At 41.1% G+C, this 21,318-nt stretch overlaps 2 protein-coding genes across 2 annotated transcripts; one reads left to right on the forward strand and one right to left on the reverse strand.

Moving 5' to 3' along the window:
• Positions 1-1,361: 1,361 nt before the first annotated feature.
• On the reverse strand, positions 1,362-13,571 carry LOC136178869 (presequence protease, mitochondrial-like). Its single transcript, XM_065953297.1, has 23 exons — positions 13,459-13,571; positions 12,508-12,604; positions 11,407-11,567; positions 10,936-11,062; positions 10,677-10,765; positions 10,309-10,437; positions 9,519-9,632; positions 9,230-9,326; positions 8,628-8,762; positions 8,228-8,366; positions 7,352-7,468; positions 7,103-7,232; positions 6,806-6,926; positions 5,827-5,903; positions 5,551-5,716; positions 5,191-5,291; positions 4,699-4,819; positions 4,556-4,606; positions 3,613-3,725; positions 3,333-3,455; positions 2,013-2,158; positions 1,593-1,695; positions 1,362-1,455 (listed from the first exon to the last, which is right to left on the reverse strand). Exons 1-23 carry the CDS (start codon positions 13,557-13,559, stop codon positions 1,362-1,364), a joined length of 2,652 nt encoding a protein of 883 aa, XP_065809369.1. The 5' UTR covers positions 13,560-13,571.
• A 4,169-nt stretch (positions 13,572-17,740) lies between these two features.
• Positions 17,741-19,951, forward strand: LOC136179012 (tripartite motif-containing protein 16-like). Its single transcript, XM_065953602.1, has one exon. It carries the CDS (start codon positions 17,825-17,827, stop codon positions 19,499-19,501), a length of 1,677 nt encoding a protein of 558 aa, XP_065809674.1. The 5' UTR covers positions 17,741-17,824; the 3' UTR covers positions 19,502-19,951.
• The last annotated feature ends 1,367 nt before the right edge of the window (positions 19,952-21,318 follow it).

Genomic DNA, 21,318 nt, shown 5'->3' on the forward strand with positions numbered 1-21,318 from the left:
ATCCCTGAAATTATTATTGCCTTTGTTGTTTCTATCCACTCTGGGCTTTCTGTGTGTGTGTGTGTGTGTGTGTGTGTGTGTGTGTGTGTGTGTGTGTGTGTGTGTGTGACATCTCTACAGTGGTGTTTGTGAGTAGGGTCCTGCTGTTGCTGTAGTTTTGGAAGTGGAGCAACATTTTACCTTCATGTGCCGGCAGTGAGATGTGACCGTCCTGTCAGAGTAATAAAGCATTTATTGTGTGCAAAGACGTGTGACTCTGTTTTATTTATCAGTAAATTAGGATTTTAGAAAAGGGAACTGAGGTTAGAGTGTCTGATTTTAAAAACTCAATCATCTCACCAGATGTGTTGACCTGCAGCAATTCTTTGGTTTTATTCACCCTGAGTTTTAAATCTGTTGATTTGTGCTTCAAACACGATAAAATGGAGGGAAATTGATTTCACCTGTGGTGTTCAAAGACTTGAAAAATAATTGTTAAAACTTCAATTTAAGGTCATAATATTCAACATTAACTAGCGGCTTATTAGCATGCTAACTAGTAGCATATTGGCTGCTTATTAGTCATTATGAAGCACTTATTAGTACCTTATCTACATGACCATAGTCTATAGTTAACAGGTCATTATCTAAGAGTTTGTTCTCATTACCTTCCTGATTACAGCTCATTGATAGAGAGTTAGGAAGTTGTTGAACATGAGTTATGATCTTGATATGGTTTTGTTTACTTCTACCTCATAAGGGTCGTACTGAGGGAAACATATTAAGATCATAATTCATGTTCAAACACTTCCTAACTGAGGAACCAATGAAAATGTGAAATTTGTGGAAAATAGGACCACAGCCTCCATACATGGGGCGTGCACAAAAACCACTAGACTACCTGCGCCCCCACAAAGACCAACATGACCTGACTGAGTGTTTGCACATGACACAGTTTGTTGTTTGAATTAGACAGAATGGCTCTGATGTTCTTCCTCTGCTCTGAGTTTCCCAGAGTAAACCACAGAGGAAGAAAGTCATTTGTATCCTGCAGAAAAAAACAAAAACACCTGATTGAAGTTTATATAAATGATATATCTCTTGATGATACTTTAACAATGATCCCAAAAAGAAGAGCTCACTCACATAGTGTATTCCAACATGATCATATATTTCATTAAATATATACAGAATGAAAACGTATCTGAACCATGACAGCAGCTCTCAGTCCTCCTCTTGATATTGTGCGCTTCAGCTTTTTGACTCTTTATTAAAAAATCCTAACCGTAGACTTTCAGCATTCAGTACAGAAGAAGTCGTGCAGCTGTGATTCTCCAGAAGTCCAGTTGAGTATTTAAATCACAAGTTACCTACAGACTGGATTATTTTACGATCCATGAGGGATCTTTTTTAATCGCCTCGTTCTCTGGACCCAAGATAGCAACTCCACACGTCCTCTGACCGACGCCGAGGTATCTGCAGCGAGGGGGAAAACAAGACACGAGTTAACACTTGATGTGGGAATAAACGGGAACAGTTTGTCAGTCTGTTTTTTCTTTTAGCTTCTCCTTCTCTTCATTTCTGAGTTATGTAAGGGGACATAAAGTTTGTACCTTTCAGCCACTTCCACCAGACTTTGGTGAGTGACAGCAAAAAGTCTTTCTCTGTGATTCTGCTTCATCTCATCGGTGACTCCGCTGAGGAAGCGACCCATTCCTGCAACACAAACACAGAGTGAACAAACCAGACGGCTAAGAGATAAAGTGGAGACAGTGACGGCTTTACAACAGAGACGGAGACTAAGTTAATAAAACTAATGAAGATCTCTTCATATCTGAACTTGCTTATAATTCAACTTTTTACTCATCATTTTATTCATTAATCCTTTAAAAGCTTTTAACCTCCATTAAAGACTTCTAATGTTGAAGTTGTCAGTGATGTACTGAGATGTTAAAGCTCCAGAGATCTGATTGGAGGAGGATCAGGTGACGCATCCTGACAGCAGCTGGAGGGATCACTCAGTCGTTCCTCACCTTTGTCCGCGGGGGCCACAGGCGAGTCTACAGCCGAGAACACTGACAGTTTAGCTTCATCGATGTCCTGCTGGGTGAACTGTCCCGACTTCGCCCAGTCCACACCTCGACGAAACGCAGACAAGGTCTGCACCGAGTTTGGATCCCTTAGAGAAGTACGAGACAGAAATACAAAATCAACGACACACTGTTCAACTCAAAGAAGATTCTTTTTAAACGTAGAAGTCATTTGGAATATTTTATTACAGCTTCCAAAAACGCCCCATGATGGCTTCCCTTAGAAAATTGTTCAGTCTTCTGTGTCTCTTTTTTTCCAGACAGATCGCCTGAATATTCTTGGAATATAAACATTTTGCATTTTGGACAAAGGGAGGAAGAAGAGGTCACATTTGAGAATATGGCAACAAATCTCTTTCAGGAATTCAATTCAAATTTCATTAGATTAGAAAAAAATAAGTGCTGCTGCAACTTTGGTTCTTTCGCTTCTCTCTCCTAAACTTTATTTGAAATACATTTTAAAGGTCACATATTCTGTTAAATCCTCTTCACCATGTTTCTATGTGTCTCTAGTCCGTCTACAAACCCCCCAATGATGAGAAAAGTCCATCCTCTCTGTCTTTTGCCTGCTCCACTTTTCAGAAAATGTGTGCTCAAAAAGGCCGTTTAGAGATTCTCCCTTCATGACATCACAAAGAGCAGTAGCCCCTCCCCCAGGTGGGTGACACTCCCACAGCTAGGTGTTTGTTCTGCCCTCTGAGTCTGCCTTCTCACCGTAAATAATAGAGCAGGTAGCAAGAAAGCCTGAGACACCTGAGCACTTCCAGAGAGGGGGCGTGGTCAAACACAGCTCATTTACATATTTAAAGGTACAGACACAGAAACAGCCTGTTCTGAGTAAGGCTGAAATAGAGGGGTTTATAGACATGATCAAATACTGGATCAGAGTGGATTTAGAACAAGAAACTTCACACACATGTTTTGAGGAGCTCTGAGACTTATTTAAACTGGTTGAAGAGGAGGAGAATATGTCACCTTTAACAAAATTCATATCTTGAAGACAACCCAGCCTGCCCCCTTTTATAGAATCTACCTCTACTCCTTCATAAGTACGGAGATTTTGTATGTATTAGATTCCATTAAATACACCTATTAACCAAAATGCACATCGTTTTCTAAGGTTCGAGAAAGCCTGAGTGTATATAAAATATTAAACTTGTTTCAGCCAAGGCAACAAAATGAACTGTTATTGTATTTCCACGTCACTACAATTTCCATAATGTTTTTTAAAACTTTGTTGAGTGTGGTGTGGCGGCCTCTCACCTGTACGAGTAAAAAGAGAAAAGACCTCCTCCCATCCTGGCCCCGCCCCCGTAGGCTCCTCCCTTCTCCCTGATTTCTCCATGCAGAAACTTAGCCGTCATCATCCTCGCCAAGATGCACAAACTTTAAGAGAAAAAAGGAAACAAAAAGTTTTTCTTACACTTTAGATGAACTAAAAGTTACACGTAGAAAAAAGTAGAAAGACAAAGAACTGTCCGTGTAAATCAGACTTTTAAAGGAAGTGCTGTCACTCATCCCTGCCAGGTACAGGTGTGGTTACCTGGCGTAGTCGTGGTGGGAGAAGGGTACCGTACGAATACTCTCGCTGATAAAGTGAACAGGGAAGGGAAGCTGGAAGAACGTTTTCATCTGACACGGCTGGAAGTTTTGCTCCTGAAATCAGAGAAGATGATCTTTACTGTCACTGTACAAGTACAACAAAAACCTGTCGGAGCACACCTGTAGAGAAGTAGTTAAATATAGAACATATACAAATACTAAACCCACCAGTATATATACAAACAAAACAGTTATATTATACAATAAGATGTAAACTATGGTTAAAAGAGAGCTGAGCCATACTGGTGGAATATTGTACTCAGGTATTAAAAAAAAACAAATAAGCGTAATATTTATAATCTCATGCATGCACAGGACTTTGTTTTCAAGGAATGTCTCATAATAAAGGACAAAATAAAATCACAGGTGATCTCACAACTATTGAAATCAAAGGTTCAACTGTTTTGTGTTGGTGTTATTTTGCTTCTTCAAAGATTTTTGAATTTAAAATCTGTATTTTTGCGTTTCTATAAGACAGCCTTTCTTCATCTTTTCCATTATTTTATCTTCTTTAATCTGCAGAGACGGTTCTGCCTTTAATATAATGTGAACTCACTATGGCAGGGATATATTTAGAGGAGTGGTTCTTAATGGGTTTAGCTTTAGGTCTCACCACCATCTCCTCCTGCGACCAGAGTTTCTGATATTGTTCAACCTATCAGGTTTATTTTCAATGAAAGATGTTTCAAAAGATGTGACAGAACAAAGATACAGAACATAGAACTTTACAGACTTTTTGACACCATTTTCTTCCACTAGGAACTCAGTCACGACCCACTGAAAACAGCTCTGTGACCCACTTATGGGCCCCTACCCACCAGTTGAGAACCACTGACATAGCGAGCAAACAAACAGAGAAATGTAAGATGTTCCTGAAAACTTACAGAGATGAGTTTCCGGCTCAGCCCCGAGACATCCGATGGGTCGAGAGGCCTCTTTAGAAAAAAAAATCAAGAGAATATTAAAATCTAATTTTAAGAATTATTCTGCCTGCTTTCATGTTTTGATTTGTTTGTTGATAGTTTACCTCAATAATGTTACTTCTGACCGGTTTGCGCTCCTTTCTGTTGTCAGCCACGTCCTTCATGAAGCTCTCCAGCTGTGCTGCCGTGTCCGACATTTTCTGTGGAGTAGTGTTGATCGCACACCTGTAAGAGACAAACATTTACATTGACGAGCATGTTACAAACAGACCCTTTATATTGAAACCATGTTGCAGTAATTAAAATAACATTAACTGCAGAATACTGTCACTATCTCTTCATCATTCAAAAATCTATCACCATGGAGGCGACCATAGCCTAGTGGTTAGTGGACGCCCCATGTGTGGAGGCTGTAGTCCTCCAAGCGGACGACCTGTGGCTCATTTCCTGCTTTCCCCACTCTCTCTCTCTCTCTCTCTCTCTCTCTCTCTCTGATTTCTGACTCTGTCCACTGTCCTGTCTCTAAAATAAAGGCCCAAAAAGCCCCAAAACAAAACCTTTTAAAAGAAAACCTCTCCTCAGGTGTAACATCTCACCTCATGTTGTCCGGGTTGAGAAGATGCTTCTTGATCCTGACGAGCGTTCGGATGACTTGGCTGAGGTCGGACAACTCAGCGACCCTCTTCATAAACTTCACCTGAAGTAATCATTGATAAAAGATGGATAAAATATGAAGCGAGAGAATGGAAAAACAAAAAACCTCTTGCACAAAGTAGGAACAAATGAAATTGTCTCTGCTTGTCAGAAAAAAATCATGCTATACTGTATGTCTTGAATCTGCGTCTGCGTAATTTACTTCAAGCTTTAAATCACTATGACAACACTTCTTAAAGCTGACGTGCAGGAGTCAGACACTATCATTTTAGTTTTTTAGGATCAACACTCCAGGTGCATACCTGTTCCATCCCACCGAGCGTCTCATTGAGGTCTCCTGCTGGAGTCAGGTGACGGCCTGCACGTGTCATGGCGTACATGTGGCCCGAGTAGGAGATCCCATTGGCTAACTCCTGTGCTGACATCATCACCAGCACTCTCAGGCGCTCCACCTCGTCAAAGTGGGGGCTGTAGTGAACAAAAAAAAAAAAAAAGATAAATATCGAGCTGTCTTCTCAGCCTCCTCGAATTTCAGGACACATTTTCTCTCAGTTTATAAGAAGTGATGGAGGACGTACTTGTTGAATATGTCGCTCCACAGATGAAACATGTGAGGAAGGTTTCTCTCCAGGCAGGAGGAGGACAGGAGGACACCCTGGAACAGAGAACACAGAGACAAGACTCTTCTTTGATTACCTGTTTTATACCGATGTAATGTAACCAGCAGCAGTTAAACACTGAACCAAGATAAATCACAACCTCTGTTTATGTAACACACGATCACTCAGTTTCAATTTCTGCAGCTTTGAGGAGACATTTGATTTTTGAAGACGACGCAGCAGAAAGAAGATGGGTTTCCACAATGCACAAGAATCATCATAATAAAGAACAAACATTTAATTAATATAGAATAAAGTTACTAAATTACATGTGATGTCATATATGAAGGAACCTGACATGGAGCAGCATACTTCATTACTCCATTCATCCATTTTCTTCCACTTATCAAAGGTCAGGTCTCTGTGGCAGCAGTAGTAATTCAACCCAGACTTCTCTCTCCCCAGTTCCTCCTGAGGGATTCTGACGTGTTCCCAGGCCAGTGGGGATATACACAGTAATCCCTCCAGTAAACTCTGGGTGTCCCCCGGGGTCTCCTCCCAGTTGGGGCGTGCTCAGAAGACCTCAAAGGGAGGCGTCCAGGTGGCATCCTAATCAGATGGCCGAACCACCTCGACTGGCTCCTTTAGATTTGAGGGAGAAACGGCTCTACTCTGAGCTCTACCAGAATGTCTGAGCTCCTCGCCCTCTCTCTAAGACTGAGCCCAGCCGACCTCTGGAGGAAACTCATTTCAGCCGCTTGTATCCACCATCTTATTATTTCGGTCACTACCCATAGCTCATGATCATAGGTGACCGGTAAATGGAGAGCTTTGCCTTCAGGCTCAGACTCACTCCCTACATCATCTAAAGTATTCTTGTCCAGAAATGTCTCTGTCCAAACATTACTTCTATCCATATATTTGTAAGACTTTTCAAACACAGTAAGCTGGTACTGACCTGCTCGTACATGTCCAGCTGGGTGGAGTCAGGGACGACCTGGGTGGAGACAGACATGCCCCCAGTCCTCAGCTCCATCTGCTGGGACTGTTGTCTGTAGTCCAGACCTCCACAGCCCATCCTGATTTAACAAACAGACACACATGCAATCTTTAAAATGCTTTCAAACACCACCTGTCCAAACCTTACACAAATACAGAAAAGATCAATAAAGCATAATATCTTCAAACTTTTCATATACCAGGTGACACATGTTGAAATCTTGCTCTGGTCCAATCGACTGTCAGGTGAACTTACTTGGTGACAACGCTGCAGAAGAGCGGGACATAGAGCCTGAGGTCCTCCGGCAGTGTGTTGAGACTGCACATGGCTCTGAAGTAAACTAGCCCGTTGGTGGGCTGCTCACAGTACTGCACCGGTACGCCGACTGAAGGAGACAAGGAGAGGAAACATTTTAAGGGGTTTTAACCACAACACTCTGAGATGATTCTTCCTTGTTGTGTATAATGTTTTATAAACTTGTGTAGAGCGGACACTGGGCCGTACCTGCTGTGCTGATCTGAACAGGAGTAACAGGGATCGTGGGCTCAATGTCAGACACTTTCAGTGCCGGCAAACAGGAGGCGTCCTGCGTTTTGCTCTGAGCAGCCAGCAGCTCCAGACCTTTTCCCAAGAAGAAGAAGAAGAACATGAATATGAAACAGACAGTTAAATCAGAAGTGCCTCAATCAAATCCTTCTGAAATGTTTCAACAAGTTTTACTGGTTGGGTCATAAACAGAAAAGTGAATGCAGGTGAAATGTTCTTTTATGGTTTTCCATCAGTAAATCTCTGTACTTTAATGTTTCTAACAAGTCCCCTCAAAGACGGTTTTTAATATTTAAGGCAACTCCTCACCCCCTCGGACTAAAACTGGCAAATGACACTCAATTCAGTAACACTTTTGTCTGTCTTTGAAAACTTATAGAGCAGCTTTGAATGATTTGCAGCTCAAAAAACATCTTATTTATCTGATACTGGCGTCAGTAAAAAACACCTCAAGCCGTTTAGCGCCCTCTGCTGACTCATCCTGGGATTACTCCAACATATGTTTACCTCATGCTCTATAACTCTGCCTATGTTTAGTTTGAACATCCAGCATTGTAACACTATATGACTAAATGAGGGATCTAGAATAGGTCAACATGAATATATTCTGTATACAGTCACATTGCAGCGCTTGATGTTTTTTTCCCAGTTATTGTGTTAATCTGATGGTTTATTGGATTTTTTGGGGCTTCAATCAAATCAATCAAGCAGCCAATAAAAGCCTGTTTGCTTCAGACAATTCTGTGTGATTTCACAGAGTCAAGCTCAGAAAGTGTTTTAACAGAAGCAGAGAAACACAGATTTCCTCCGTGGAGCAGTTTCAATCATTTGTACCTTTTTCATAGATGTCTTTTTTGTCGCTGTCTGACAGAGCATGGATCTTTTTCTGGAGCTTCTCCTCCTCGGCTTTGGCCTGTTTCTCCAAGTAGACCTCATCCGGACTCATGGACAGGGTCAGTCTGTGTGTGTTCTCCTGTAGGGGGGGTAATGGGGATTTGAAGAGGAAGAGAAAAAACACAAATGATACAGAAAACCTTCAAAGTTCATGTTTTTTTGTCATGATCTTAAAACACTCCAGGGCTGCTGAGGTTGACCTTAAGAGCAGACCGAGTATTTCCCCCTACAGAGAACATTAGTGAGACTTGTAAAAGGTTTATTCTTGTATTTTTTTTAAACCTTTTTTTCACATATTTCTGGATGTTTTGAAGAAAAGTACTTTCCCAGTGTCACACACCTTTAAGTAGTGCTTGACTTTGTCCTGGAGGAAGCGAGGGTTTTCCTTCAGGGTCTGTTTGAACTTGGCAACGCTGTCGTTGATCTGCAGCAGCTCCACCGGGTCGCCGTCGTGGTTCCACGATGACGCAATGTACTAGAAAAAACAAAAATGTATATACATACACAAACAGCCATGAATAATGAAACCGACATGTGAAACATGCAGCAGAATCCACAAAGCGATTATAACATTACTGTCAAAATAAAGCTAATCTAAGTGTCCTGTTTGACTCTTACATTGATGTATAGTGATTAAAACTTTACTTCTCATACACATGTGTAATCCCTTTAAATATTATACTCTCTGTGATTATTGAGTTTACTGCAACTCATCAAAAAAAGGAAGAAATCAGCAAATAAACTGCTGTGAAAACAAGCTCATCTCATACGTTTAGACATGTTTAAAACATTCTGTATTTGTATAGAAATACACAGAGTATATAGTGGTAGAAACACAAGATTTCAGCAGAGACAACATAACTAACATCATCATTGTTCCTGACATATCTCACACATAGAGGTTTATAAATACATGCAGTGTCCTTGTGTTTGTGAACTCACCGAGGCCAGAGACAGGCCGAAGTTTGTGGACTGGTGCTTCATCTGGATCTCGATCTTATGCAGGAGAGCGTCGATTCTTTCCTCCTCAAAGCCGCTCCTGTCGATGATGACGAGGACTCATTTTATCTTATGTGCCGTTTCAATTTCATGTAACCAAGCAACTCATCATCCTTCATGTGCAAGTAGACCTTACAGTTTATGGCTTTATCAAAACAAGCTGACACTTAGAGAGAGCAGGTTTGTAAACATATATTAAAGTCTTAAATACAAAAGGGAGCGTGGGACTTACTCGATGATGTCGTTGATGGTTTGGCTGATGATTTGCTTCACTCTCTCGGTGTCCTCCTCGGCCATTCCCTGCAGTCCTATACTGAACGACGCCTCTTTGGTGCTGCCGTCATATCTGCAGAACACAACATTTCAGAACAATGCAGTACTCTGAGCGCTGTCTGCAGCACATGAGGCAGAGCATCACAGCTCAGCAGCAATATACTAAAATGTTAAATTATCTTTTAATAGACATTTCTAAAAGAAAGTTGTCATCTAAGTAGCTTAGCAAAATCATATAGATGAAAACCCGTCTTTAGAGAGTAACTAAACCCCCAGAGTACAAAGTATCTAAATTTAAATTCCACATTTTGTGTTAGAAATATGCATAGCTACGGCCCTCTACAGGTTGAACCCAGCTACTGCAATTACATTCTTCTATTGGCTTATCTGGTGTTTAGAGAATTGCATGGATTGACAATAACTGAAATCTTAGCGGCTGGCTGTAAAATATTTACAAACGTGCCAAAATGAGGATGTTTATTTTAAAACATTAGAGCCATAACATTCAAATCCTCCAGGGGGCATCATCCCCATCCTCTCCTGCCCCTCTCTGTCGTCTCCATCGGCTGTCTCAGCACTGACAGATCAAATGGTTCTGGACCGTCGTTGAGCCTCTGGATCAGAGAAGTCCTCCACATTAAACCAAACTTCTGTCCTCGCTGCTTCTCCAGCCGTCGCTCTAAATAACCTCTGAGCTTGCTGATCATTTTATTTGTGAGAGTTTGTTACTTTGCGTCCTGCGTACTCACCCTACAACAGAGGAGAAGTCAGTTCCTATATTGGGTTCGATGAGAGCTTTGTAGAAGGGAGAGTTGGGTCCAGAGATCATGAGAGACGACAGCAGGCTGAGGGTGAATCCTTCAAATGTGTCAGTGATGCTGCGCGGGGAAAAAAACAAAGAGATTTGAAATATTTCTGAACAATAGGACTCGCTAAAAACTTCACTTTGAATGAAGAGAATTGTTGAGTGAATCCTTTCTGTACTGTAAAGCTCTCAGTCTTTAAAAAGCCGTCGACATGACAACCAAGATGTAGTGAATAAAGAGGAGGATGGAGGCTCTTTTTATGGCTTCTCCCATCTTAATGCAAAATAAAAAGAAATGATTTTCGGTCTTACTCTCCCAGCAGGTAGCTCACACACAGCGTGTTCTGCCAGGCCGGATCCGGAGCCAGAGCGTCAGGGCTGCAGGTCACATGGTCCTCTCTCTGGGGAAACCATTGAGATTCACGACGACATCAAAACGACTAATCAATGCATTTCAGTGTGTTAATATAAAAGCATGCAATAATAAACAGCTGTTGAGATTGTTGGTGTAGTTTTTAAGATCTATTGATCAGTAGAAGTTACAGATGCTGGTCTGGATTATGACACTCACAGGGCTGCTCCAGTGTGGCTGGGGGGGGACCTCTGTGTTCGGGTTGATGCGTTCAAACTTGGACAGAGCTTCCTCTTCGATCTGCTTCAGATGCTGCTCCAAAGGCAAATCTCCATACGTGAAGAACCTGAGGAGCACATGGAGGACACTCTCAGGGGTGTTTTCTGAGCAATTTTAAAGCCTGCATGTTAAATTATTTTTAAGGAATTATGATCATTCTGAAATAAATAAGATCGATAAAGCATGAAAAAGACAAACTAGCATCAGTTACCATCAAATTATTAAAGTTTCCTGTGTTTCATATCTACTGTGTCAATGTGAGCCTGCATCGTTCTGCTGCAGGAGATTATGAAATGTAACAAAGAAAGGATTCTGCTGGCTAACACCTGCTCTCATCTCATTTCTTCACAGCACTTTACAGTTTCCTGTCCCTTCTAGGCTCACAGTGTACACGTGTGTGTGTCCATGTACCTGGCGTTGCTGGGGTGGTAATGCGTGGCGTGGAACTGCTTGAGCTGTTCCCAGGTAAGGTCAGGGATGGCTAGAGGCTCTCCTCCTGACACCACAGAGTACGTGTGGTCTGGATACAGCTTGTTCTGGAGGTGCTGGGCGTACACGCGCTCGTTGTCGGACTAAAATAAAACACACAATCAAACGTTAAACAGTCGCTGACACACTCTTATTTCAAAACCATTTATCTGACGTCACCTGTTCATCTCATATCTGGAACTTGTTTCACTGCTGTTGCATTAGGCCCCATGTCCGCCTAGCATTTTATATATTTTGTTAGCTTTTTCTGAGTGTCTTTGTTCTATTGTTCCCAATGAGGAGAGAGCGTTTGCAGCAGCAGCAAAGCGCAGCGTCCAGCGCCTTTCTTCCGAGCGCTCTGCCTAATTTGTGCAGCCGCTCCGAGCGCTTCAAACTAAAAATCTTTAAACTTTTTATGAGGCCGCTGTTGACGTCACCGGCGCTTTTCTTTCAACCAGCCAATCATAAAGTACATCAGTTGGGTCCTTGCTCTGTGTCTGATCAGAGCCGTGAGAACGGGGATGTCATTATTATTGAGCTCATCATCCAGGAAAAATTTGGAGGTCAAGCATCCTCCGTTTGATGCTCAAAGTGACAGATAAAAATCAAACAGAGAAAAGCAACGGAACAGTGTCGGTCATACAGGAGCTGTTGTCAACAGACTGTTGTCATAGAGACAGGACGGACGTGCAGCGCTTTTATTCTCAGCGCACAGCCAGCTCTTTTCTGCCTGAAAAAAAAAAACGCTAGGTGGACACAGCAGGGCCTGAGTTGTTTTGTTTTTTTGTCAACTACTAAACCGTGAGCAGGCATAATTTTAACTTTGTTCCATGATGTCATAACATATTTAAATTTGAGTATAAATATAAAAGCAAGAAAAAAAACACTTGGAGTTACCACGAACCACTTCACTCTCAAACTTAATCCATGAGGTGCTTTTAAGTAACATGAAATATAAGATATCTGAAGCTCCTTAAAAGAACACTTAAACTTCACTATATTGTATCTACATATAAAACTATGATTCAGAAAGTGTAGACTTACAAAAGCCCCTTTCATTTCATTGAACACCACTCCTTTAAAGACCAGAGGGGAGTTGGGATCTGTTGGGTTTTCATTCTCCAGCCTCCAGCCCTCCTGCCTGCAAAATCAACACAAACAGAAATGAACTAGTGAAGAGCAGATTTCATCAGCGACTGTTTCAAACAAGTGATATCAGAAAGGTCTTGGACTCTTTTAGGCTGGCTACACACTCGACAATATTCAGATCTTAACCTATTTAAAAAACGTGGGAGACCAAAGACATAAGGACAGCTAAATGATTCTAAACATTATAATCCTCCGACTGCACACACTAGACGATTTGACCCGACTGTGAGACCACACACCTGCAGTTTGTAGAAACGAGTTCACAGTGGTGATCCCACAGACACGAGATCTCACAGAAACTCGTGTGATCAAACGTGACTTCAGAAGAAAAACAAATATGGAAGACAGTCGAGACATTAAAAAGCCACTCATGTTGTTACTCAAGCTGCTCTTCTTTTTCTATATTCCTCTTGGCTCAGGGTACAGTTATGTTTGTGTTCACTGGCATGTTTGTGAGCTGTAAAAGTGATGCTCTCTTCGCTCTCTTTTTGGCTACTGCAGGTATTCAGTCGGAGGCAGCCCGATCTGGAATGGTAAATATCAAACATGTTTTTGTATTTAGGATTCCAGATCGGGGAGGCTCTGACTCGATCAGGAGCTGTAAAGTAATCGTATTGACACCACACACTTGAAGATTATTTGGACAAATAAAAGGCCCAAAATCAGGCCTAAACTCCCCTAGTGTGAAGCCAGCCTCAGGACAAACAGTCCAACTAACAGAGTTAACAGCTGACTATAAAGACAAAATCTTCACTGAATATTTAAAAGTTGACTTTTGCTACAATGCTATCAAGTCAAATAAATACAAATATGAAACAAATATGAGAAGCAGCAGTCACCACTCACCAGAAATCCTGCTCTCGTAAACACGGGAAGAAAGCTGCATCCAGATAGACCGAGAGAAGATTCTGGAAGTCTTTTCCATTTTGGGTTGAGAACGGATACATGGTGTAGTCACTGGCTGTTTACGAAGGGAGGCAACAACAAAAAAACATGTCAGACATAAAGCTCATCAGCAAGCCAAGAATTAAGAAACAATCATCTGAAAGTCATTTTCTCTTCTAAAACTGACCGGTAAAACTATTAAAAGATAAGCTAACTAATTAGCTTTTTATTTAACTGTAGGAGGATTATGTGTATGAAACATAAACTGTAAATATTAATGGATGAAGCCTGAGTGATGTCACCCATCTGTTACAGCAGGGGCTCCTGAGGCTCATCAGCAGCAGCCACCATGCTGGAAATCCTGCCTCAGTCTAACTTTCTAGACTGAGAGCTGGAGCTGAGGCGGGTTTTAAGCCTCGTACACATCGCGCCCACCTGTCAATCATGTCAGCTACTTGGCTAAATATGGTTAACACGTATCGTTCCTCAAATCGGATTTGTTGTAGAAAAATACACTCTCCGTACAGTGTGTGCCCATGTGGACAACAACTAATCCAGGCTGTTAACATATTTATTCATGCTGTAAAAACAGTTTTTTATTTGCATGTGTTGTGTGAATGTGAATTCCGGTGTTCCTGGAGCCAGCCTCTAGTGGACACTCGATGAACTGCAGGATTTTGCACTTCCACATTGGCCTCATTTTTCAACACTACACTGGTTGCTGCATGGTCAAATCAAATACTTTGTTGGAATGGGAATTATGTTTACAGCTAGTACCTGGTGAGGGATTGGTTTGATAACATTTAACTGTTAGTGTGAGGTTTTTTAAAACTATCTTTGATTGTTGTACTACTACTACTACTACTACTACTACTACATATCCAAATTCTTTCATTACTTGGAATCAAACCGACTGTTGCAAGGCAAGGCTTTGTAAATTAAAGCAGCAGTAGGAATCAGTAGGTTTGTATTTAAAACAGGATTATGACTTCAATCTGAGGCGAAGTACGTTTAAAGACAACATCAATGATCTGCTTCAATCATCGGTTTGACCATCTGATAGTCAAAAACAAGGAATCAAGGTCAGGTCAATGTATTTAATCCAGTATGTGAACCACCAGTATGTGAAAACACCTCTTCCAATGGTGGTGAAGTTCAGTGGAACTCTGACGCCTCTCTGTCCAGCCTCTACAAGCTGGACAGGGGTTTAACTGGACTCCTGGAGACTCTGCTGAGTTCTGTAAGTCATTAGGGGACAATGTGTTAACATCTATGTTTTTTTTCCATGTTTCTACAGAAAGCTGATTATACTTTTCTTCACTGCACTCGCATACTACGGTACTTTGACGAAACCAGTAAAGCCACATTTCTTGATTTCAATATCATATGTGGACGTAGGACATTCCTCTGACCAGTCCCTCTCGTTTTCCTTGCACCACAGCAGACATGGATCTCAGGCATTCTGTTAACCTTTCACCCTCGCACGTACACACACAGCCTGTTCTGAGCAGGGCTGAAATAGAGGGGTTTATAGGCATGATCAAATACAGGATCAGAGTGGATTTAGAACAAGAAACTTCACACACATGTTTTGTGGAGCTCTGAGACTTATTTAAACAGGTTGAAGAGGAGGAGAATATGTGACCTTTAAGTCATGAAGGCTGTCAGTGCTAGTGATGACTTTTGTTCTCTTATCTGTGCTGTATCACTAACCATCTACCCAATTGATAGAAATATGTACAATGAGGTATCTTAAAACATGAATTATCATAATCTAAAAACAACATAACACAATAGTAATTAGAAAACACAGAGGCTGAAGGCTGCAGGAAATATTATCAGACAAAAAAAAGTGATGAAGAATATGTTTTTATGCTCCTGATATGTGGAAGACACCGCATCTGAAAATCAAAGTAACAAAGTCTATGAATAATAAAATTTAAAACAATGTAAGACCTATCTTTTGAAACAGACTTTCAGTGGAGAGTAAAATGACAGAAGATGTCTTGTTTTAAAGACTTTTACTGATTGGATCGAAACAATTGATCGTTTATTGGTGGGATGTTAGTCTTCTAAAAGAACGGACTTATAGCTGCACATTAGAAATGTATCTCATTCATAAAAGTATCCACTGTTTCAGCCAATACCATTCTCCTTATTTGACTGTTTAGGTGTTGCTCTATTGTACTTAAAAAAAGAACGGCCTTTTTGCAGTTTCCACTAACGAGCCTCAGCCAGACTTAATAAATAACCTGATAATGACTGCGGAGTATATCAGTCAAAAATCCAAACGTCTCTAGTTGAGATATTTGTATGCACTGTTACATCATTACTACAAAGTTTGATTAAACCAGTCTTCACTAACTATTATTGGGTCGAAATTCAAACATCTAAACCATTTATTCAAAGATCACATTTAAAAAGGTGTATTGACACATTTCCTTAAGGTGGTGAAGTTCAGTGGCACTCTGACGCCTCCCTGTGGTTTCTCAGATTTTGACAGCCCTGTATTGCAGGTGCTCACCTCAAGCTGCCTTCCCACATTAGTGTAACCACTGACCTGAGAAGGGACACTTAACCAGCCTCAGTCAGAATATGAACATACCTGATAATGAATGCTTTGTATATTTTATTCACTGTTGAAACATAACTACAAAGTTTGATTTCACCAGTCCTGAGCCTACTTACTTGTGCCTGATAAAGAAGTGAAGGTGGGTAAACTGTAGTGTTGTAGTGCTCAAAATCGGTCTGGATCTTTAAAAGGTCTTGCTTTCTTCTCGTAATCAAAATCATTTTTACTCTGCCTCATCTCGGTCTCGGATTTTAAAGATGATGATTGTTTTATTTATATTTATGGTCTTGGTCTTATCTCAGTCTTGCCCTGCCTTGGCCTTGGTCTCGTCTCGGTCTCTGAGCACTCTGATTTCAGGTTTGTTTTGGTCTCAGTTCGTGTGGTCTTGACTACAACACTTGGTAAAACATACACAGATGAAACACAAATTTAAACTTCTGCGTACTATTTTATCGTACTTTTGTATGAATTCTCCGAAGTCTAACCTCTCTATTGCAGCATTACGTCTTTTATGAATCTGTATGTTGTTGTTTGTTTGTACACTGTCTTTGTTGTCTTCTCCTTTAAAGCACAACAAATCTTTTTTTCAGTTATACAAAATAGCTCTATGAAACTGTAGATTTCAGAGGAAACCAAACATGAAGCTTTTCAATGTTTGCTTCAACTATTGTGAGCTGTAAGTTATTTAAAAACATCATGTGGTTGTTCAATGTTGTCTTTTAATCTTAACTGCACGATAAAACTCAGACTGACAAACTCACACTGTCCCTTTAAGAGAATTCATCACATGAGTGAGGGCAGCATGGTAACCTCTCCCTATTGCTCAACTCCACTCTGTGCACACATTTCCTGGTTCCCTCTCGTTCACTAATATACGAGTGCAAGATAGGTGTAACCAACAAGTGAGCTCCCCAGCCCCGTGCAGCCTGGATCAGCAAATGAGCAGCGACAAAAGGACACTGAGGTATTTTTTGTCGGTGTACTACTTCTATTACACATCCAAATTCTTCCATTACTTGTAATCAAACCGACTGTTTTAAGGGGAGGCTTTTTAAGTTAAGGCAAAAGTAGGAATCAGTAGGTTTGTATTTGAAACAGGACCATGACTTCAATCTGAGGTGAAGTATGTTTAAAGACAATATTAATGATCTGCTTCAATCATCAGTTTGACCATCTGATAGTCAAAAACAAAGAATAAAGGTCAGGTCAATGTATTTAATCCAGTATGTGAAAACACCTCTTCCAATGCTGGTGAAGTTCAGTGTTAACTCTGACGCCTCCCTGTGGTGTCTCAGATTTTCACAGCTTGTAATGCTGGTGCTCACAGGTAGCTCCGTTCTGACAGTAGTTGTAAAACATGTTCAGTTATTCTCTGTGTTTTATTCACTTCTTTTTACATGTTAAGAAATGTGTGACTAGAGTTTTTTACATGCTTGCTTATAGAGTTTTCTTCCATGCAACAGAGAGTGGTTATGTATTCATGTTGAGAATCTGCCCTGTCAGAGGCATGAAACATGAGTCAGAGCTTGTTAACCCCTCCCTCTTCTTCCTGCTCTCAGACTCAGCCAGTTCCACTCTGACATTTATTTTCTTGTTCCCTCCCCTTTAGATCTACAGTTTGAGGATGGGTGTAACCAACATGTGGGACGGTGCAAGAGCAGACACTGAACAAACACATGCTGTTTAGATGAGAGGTGAAACTAGTTTGATTTCTAAGAAGTGAAACTCAGACAGTCGTCGTTACTGAGAGGATAAATGGCGCAGAAAGGAGTTCAACTAGACCGGGAGGCCTTCTCTTGTTCCATCTGTCTGGATCTCCTGAAGGATCCGGTTGCTATTCCCTGTGGACACAGTTACTGTATGAGCTGTATTAAAAGCCACTGGGACACAGAGGATGAGAAGACAATCTACAGCTGCCCTCAATGTAGGCAGACTTTCACACCGAGGCCTGTTCTGGTGAAAAACACCATGTTGGCAGATTTAGTGGAGGAGCTGAAGAAGACTGGACTCCAAGCTGCTCCTGCTGATCACTGCTATGCTGGACCTGAAGATGTGGCCTGTGATGTCTGCACCGGGAGGAAACTGAAAGCCTGTAAGTCCTGTCTGGTCTGTTTGATCTCATTTTGTGAGAAACACCTTCAGCCTCATTATGATTCACCTGCTTATGCAAAACACAAGCTGGTGGAGCCCTCCAAGAAGCTCCAGGAGAACGTCTGCTCTCGTCATGATGAGGTGATGAAGATGTTCTGTCGTACTGATCAGCAGTCTATCTGTTATCTCTGCTCTGTGGATGAACACAAAGGTCATGACACAGTCTCAGCTGCAGCAGAAAGGAGCGAGAAGCAGAGAGAGCTGGAGGTGAGTCGACAAAACATCCAGCAGAGAATCCAGGACAGAGAGAAAGATATGAAGATGCTCCAACAGGAGGTGGAGGCTATCAATGGCTCCGCTGATAAAACAGTGGGGAACAGTGAGAAGATCTTCAGTGAGCTGATCCGTCTCATGGAGAAAAGACGCTCTGATGTGAAGCAGCAGGTCAGATCCCAGCAGCAAACTGAAGTGAGTCGAGTCAGAGAGCTTCAGGAGAAGCTGGAGCAGGAGATCACTGAGCTGAAGAGGAAAGACGCTGAACTGGAGAAGCTCTCACACACAGAAGATCACAACCAGTTTCTACACGACTACCCCTCACTGTCACCACTCAGTGAATCTACACCCTCATCCAGCATCAAGATCCGTCCTCTGAGGTACTTTGAGGATGTGACAGCAGCTGTGTCAGAAGTCAGAGATAAACTACAGGACGTCCTGAGAGAGAAATGGACAAACATCTCACAGACAGTGACTGAAGTGGATGTTTTACTGTCAGAACCAGAACCAGAGCCCAAGACCAGAGCTGAGTTCTTCAAATATTCATGTGACATCACACTGGATCCAAACACAGCATACACAAAACTTTTATTATCTGATGGGAACAGAAAAGTAACATTAATGAGTAAACAACAGTCTTATTCTAGTCACCCAGACAGATTCACTTATTGGTGTCAGGTCCTGAGTAAAGAGAGTCTGATGGGACGTTGTTACTGGGAAGTGGAGTTGAGAGGAAATGTTTCTGTAGCAGTCACATACAAGAATATCAGCAGAACAGGGCTCTCAGATGAATGTTGGTTTGGACATAATGACAAATCTTGGGTGTTAGACTGTGACAGCAACAGTTATAACTTTTATTGCAACAAAGTCTTCACTCCTGTCTCAGGTCCTCAGTCCTCCAGAGTAGGAGTGTACCTGGATCACAGAGCAGGTATTCTGTCCTTCTACAGCATCTCTGAAACCATGACTCTCCTCCACAGAGTCCAGACCACATTCACTCAGCCTCTACATGCTGGACTGGGGTTTTATGATTCAGAAGACTCTGCTGAGTTGTGTAAGCTGAAGTAGACAGAAGTCATTAGGGGACAATGTGTTAACATGTGTTTTTTTTCCATGTTTCTACAGAAAGCTGATTATACTTTTCTTCACTGCGCATACTACGGTACTTTGACGAAACCAGTAAAGCCAAATTTCTGGATTTCATAGATTTCAATATTATATGTGGACGTTGGACCTTCCTCTGACCTGTCACTTAGAGCCATTCTCTCAGATTATTTCTTCTTTGTTTTGTTTTCAATGTTTTGTTTTGTTTTGTTGTTCTTTGTTAGGCGTCTTAGAGTATTCAGAGAAGCGCTATGTTATTATCATTATTATTAATGTTAAAGGTCACATATTATGTAAAATACACTTCACCATGTTTCTCTAACTCTAATATGTGTCCCTGGTCTGTCTACAAACCCCCCAATGATGAGAAAAGTCCATCCTCTCTGTATTGTGCCTGCTCCACTTTTCAGAAAATGTGTGCTCAAACAGGTCATTTGGAGATTTTCTCTTTATGACATCACAAAGAGCAGTAACACCTCCCCCAGGTGGGTGACACAGCTCATTTACATTTAAAGGTACAGACACAGAAACAGCCTGTTCTGAGCAGGGCTGAAATAGAGGGGTTTATAGGCATGATCAAATACAGGATCAGAGTGGATTTAGAACAAAAGACAGACAAGTTTGAGACTTATTTAAACATGTTGAAGAGGAGGAGAATATGTGACCTTTAATTCATGAAGGTTGTCAGTGCTAGTGATGACTTTTGGTCTCTTATCTGTGCTGTATCGCTAACCATCGACTATTTGTAATGATGTAAAGTTTTGAATAAATTTGCATATAAATCTATAATTCATTTGTATAAATTTCTCTGTCAGACATAATTAGCAGTAACTCCCCCCATTGATAGAAAAATGTACAATGAGGTATCTTAAAACATGAATTATAATAATCTAAAAACATCATAACACAATACTAATCAGAAAGCTACGGAGCCCTTAAAGGGACATAGGCAGAAAAAATAAAAATATATGTTTCTCGTGCGCACCAGAAACTAACCGGTGCTCACGTGAAAGTTTCTCCTGCTCACCAGATATCAGGTGCACAACGGAAACCAGCCAGTCTTAGCCTTCTGTGTTCTTGTGATAAAAATGACAGTACAGGACTTATTTGAGCTATATTTTAACCTTGGACTTAAATACAAGGACAGAACTGCTTTGCTTGTGCACCGTCACCGTTATATTGTCTCAGAAAGACATTTAAAACAGATGTTAAAGTCTTGTCATCTGTTTTGGCGCAAGGGATACACTTAGAAATATATTCACAGATTCGGCGTTTCCGGATCAATAACTCATCAGCGGAACATTGCTCTTACAAAACTGACACCTCTCTGCAATCACAACAAGATAGACTGCGAGCTACATTCGTATTTTCCTCCAAACGAGTCGTCCTCCGCGCTGGGGAACTTGCATTGGCCTCTAAGCCGAGCCGGCTGGTGCTCGAATGCGCAGGGACCGTCTGCAAATTGCAATACTGAAAAAATATGATACAGAAATATTCAATAACTTCACCCAGGAGAGGTGTAGTGTCATGAAAATCATTTTACACAAATGTGATCTCACGTTTTTCATACTACATTTCTCAGATTGGAAAATAATACTTTAAAAACAAATTGAGGATTTTTCAATAGCCTATAAATAATCCAATGTTCAATAAAATCCCTTTTGTAAGGTGTAGGGTAAAAGAAAAACCCATTATGAATAAATGTCCTCCTGCTCTATAAACTACATCACGTTGCTTTGGATAAAGGGCTTTCATGTAATTTTAGTGATTTTTTTATCATT

The sequence above is a fragment of the Labrus bergylta genome, chromosome 4 (genome assembly GCF_963930695.1).
Source record: "Labrus bergylta chromosome 4, fLabBer1.1, whole genome shotgun sequence".
NCBI lineage: Eukaryota > Metazoa > Chordata > Actinopteri > Labriformes > Labridae > Labrus > Labrus bergylta.

Bases quoted from the DNA above. Each gene is read 5' to 3' on its own strand.
- LOC136178869 (XM_065953297.1), bottom strand. From the start codon at position 13,559: ATGTATCCGTTCTCAACCCAAAATGGAAAAGACTTCCAGAATCTTCTC. The intron at 4,820-5,190 runs GTGAGATGTTAC...TGTCTCTTACAG, and splicing joins CTCAACCCGGACAACATGAG to GTGTGCGATCAACACTACTC. The intron at 4,607-4,698 runs GTAAACTATCAA...TTTTTTCTAAAG, and splicing joins TCAGAAGTAACATTATTGAG to AGGCCTCTCGACCCATCGGA.
- LOC136179012 (XM_065953602.1), top strand. From the start codon at position 17,825: ATGGCGCAGAAAGGAGTTCAACTAGACCGGGAGGCCTTCTCTTGTTCC.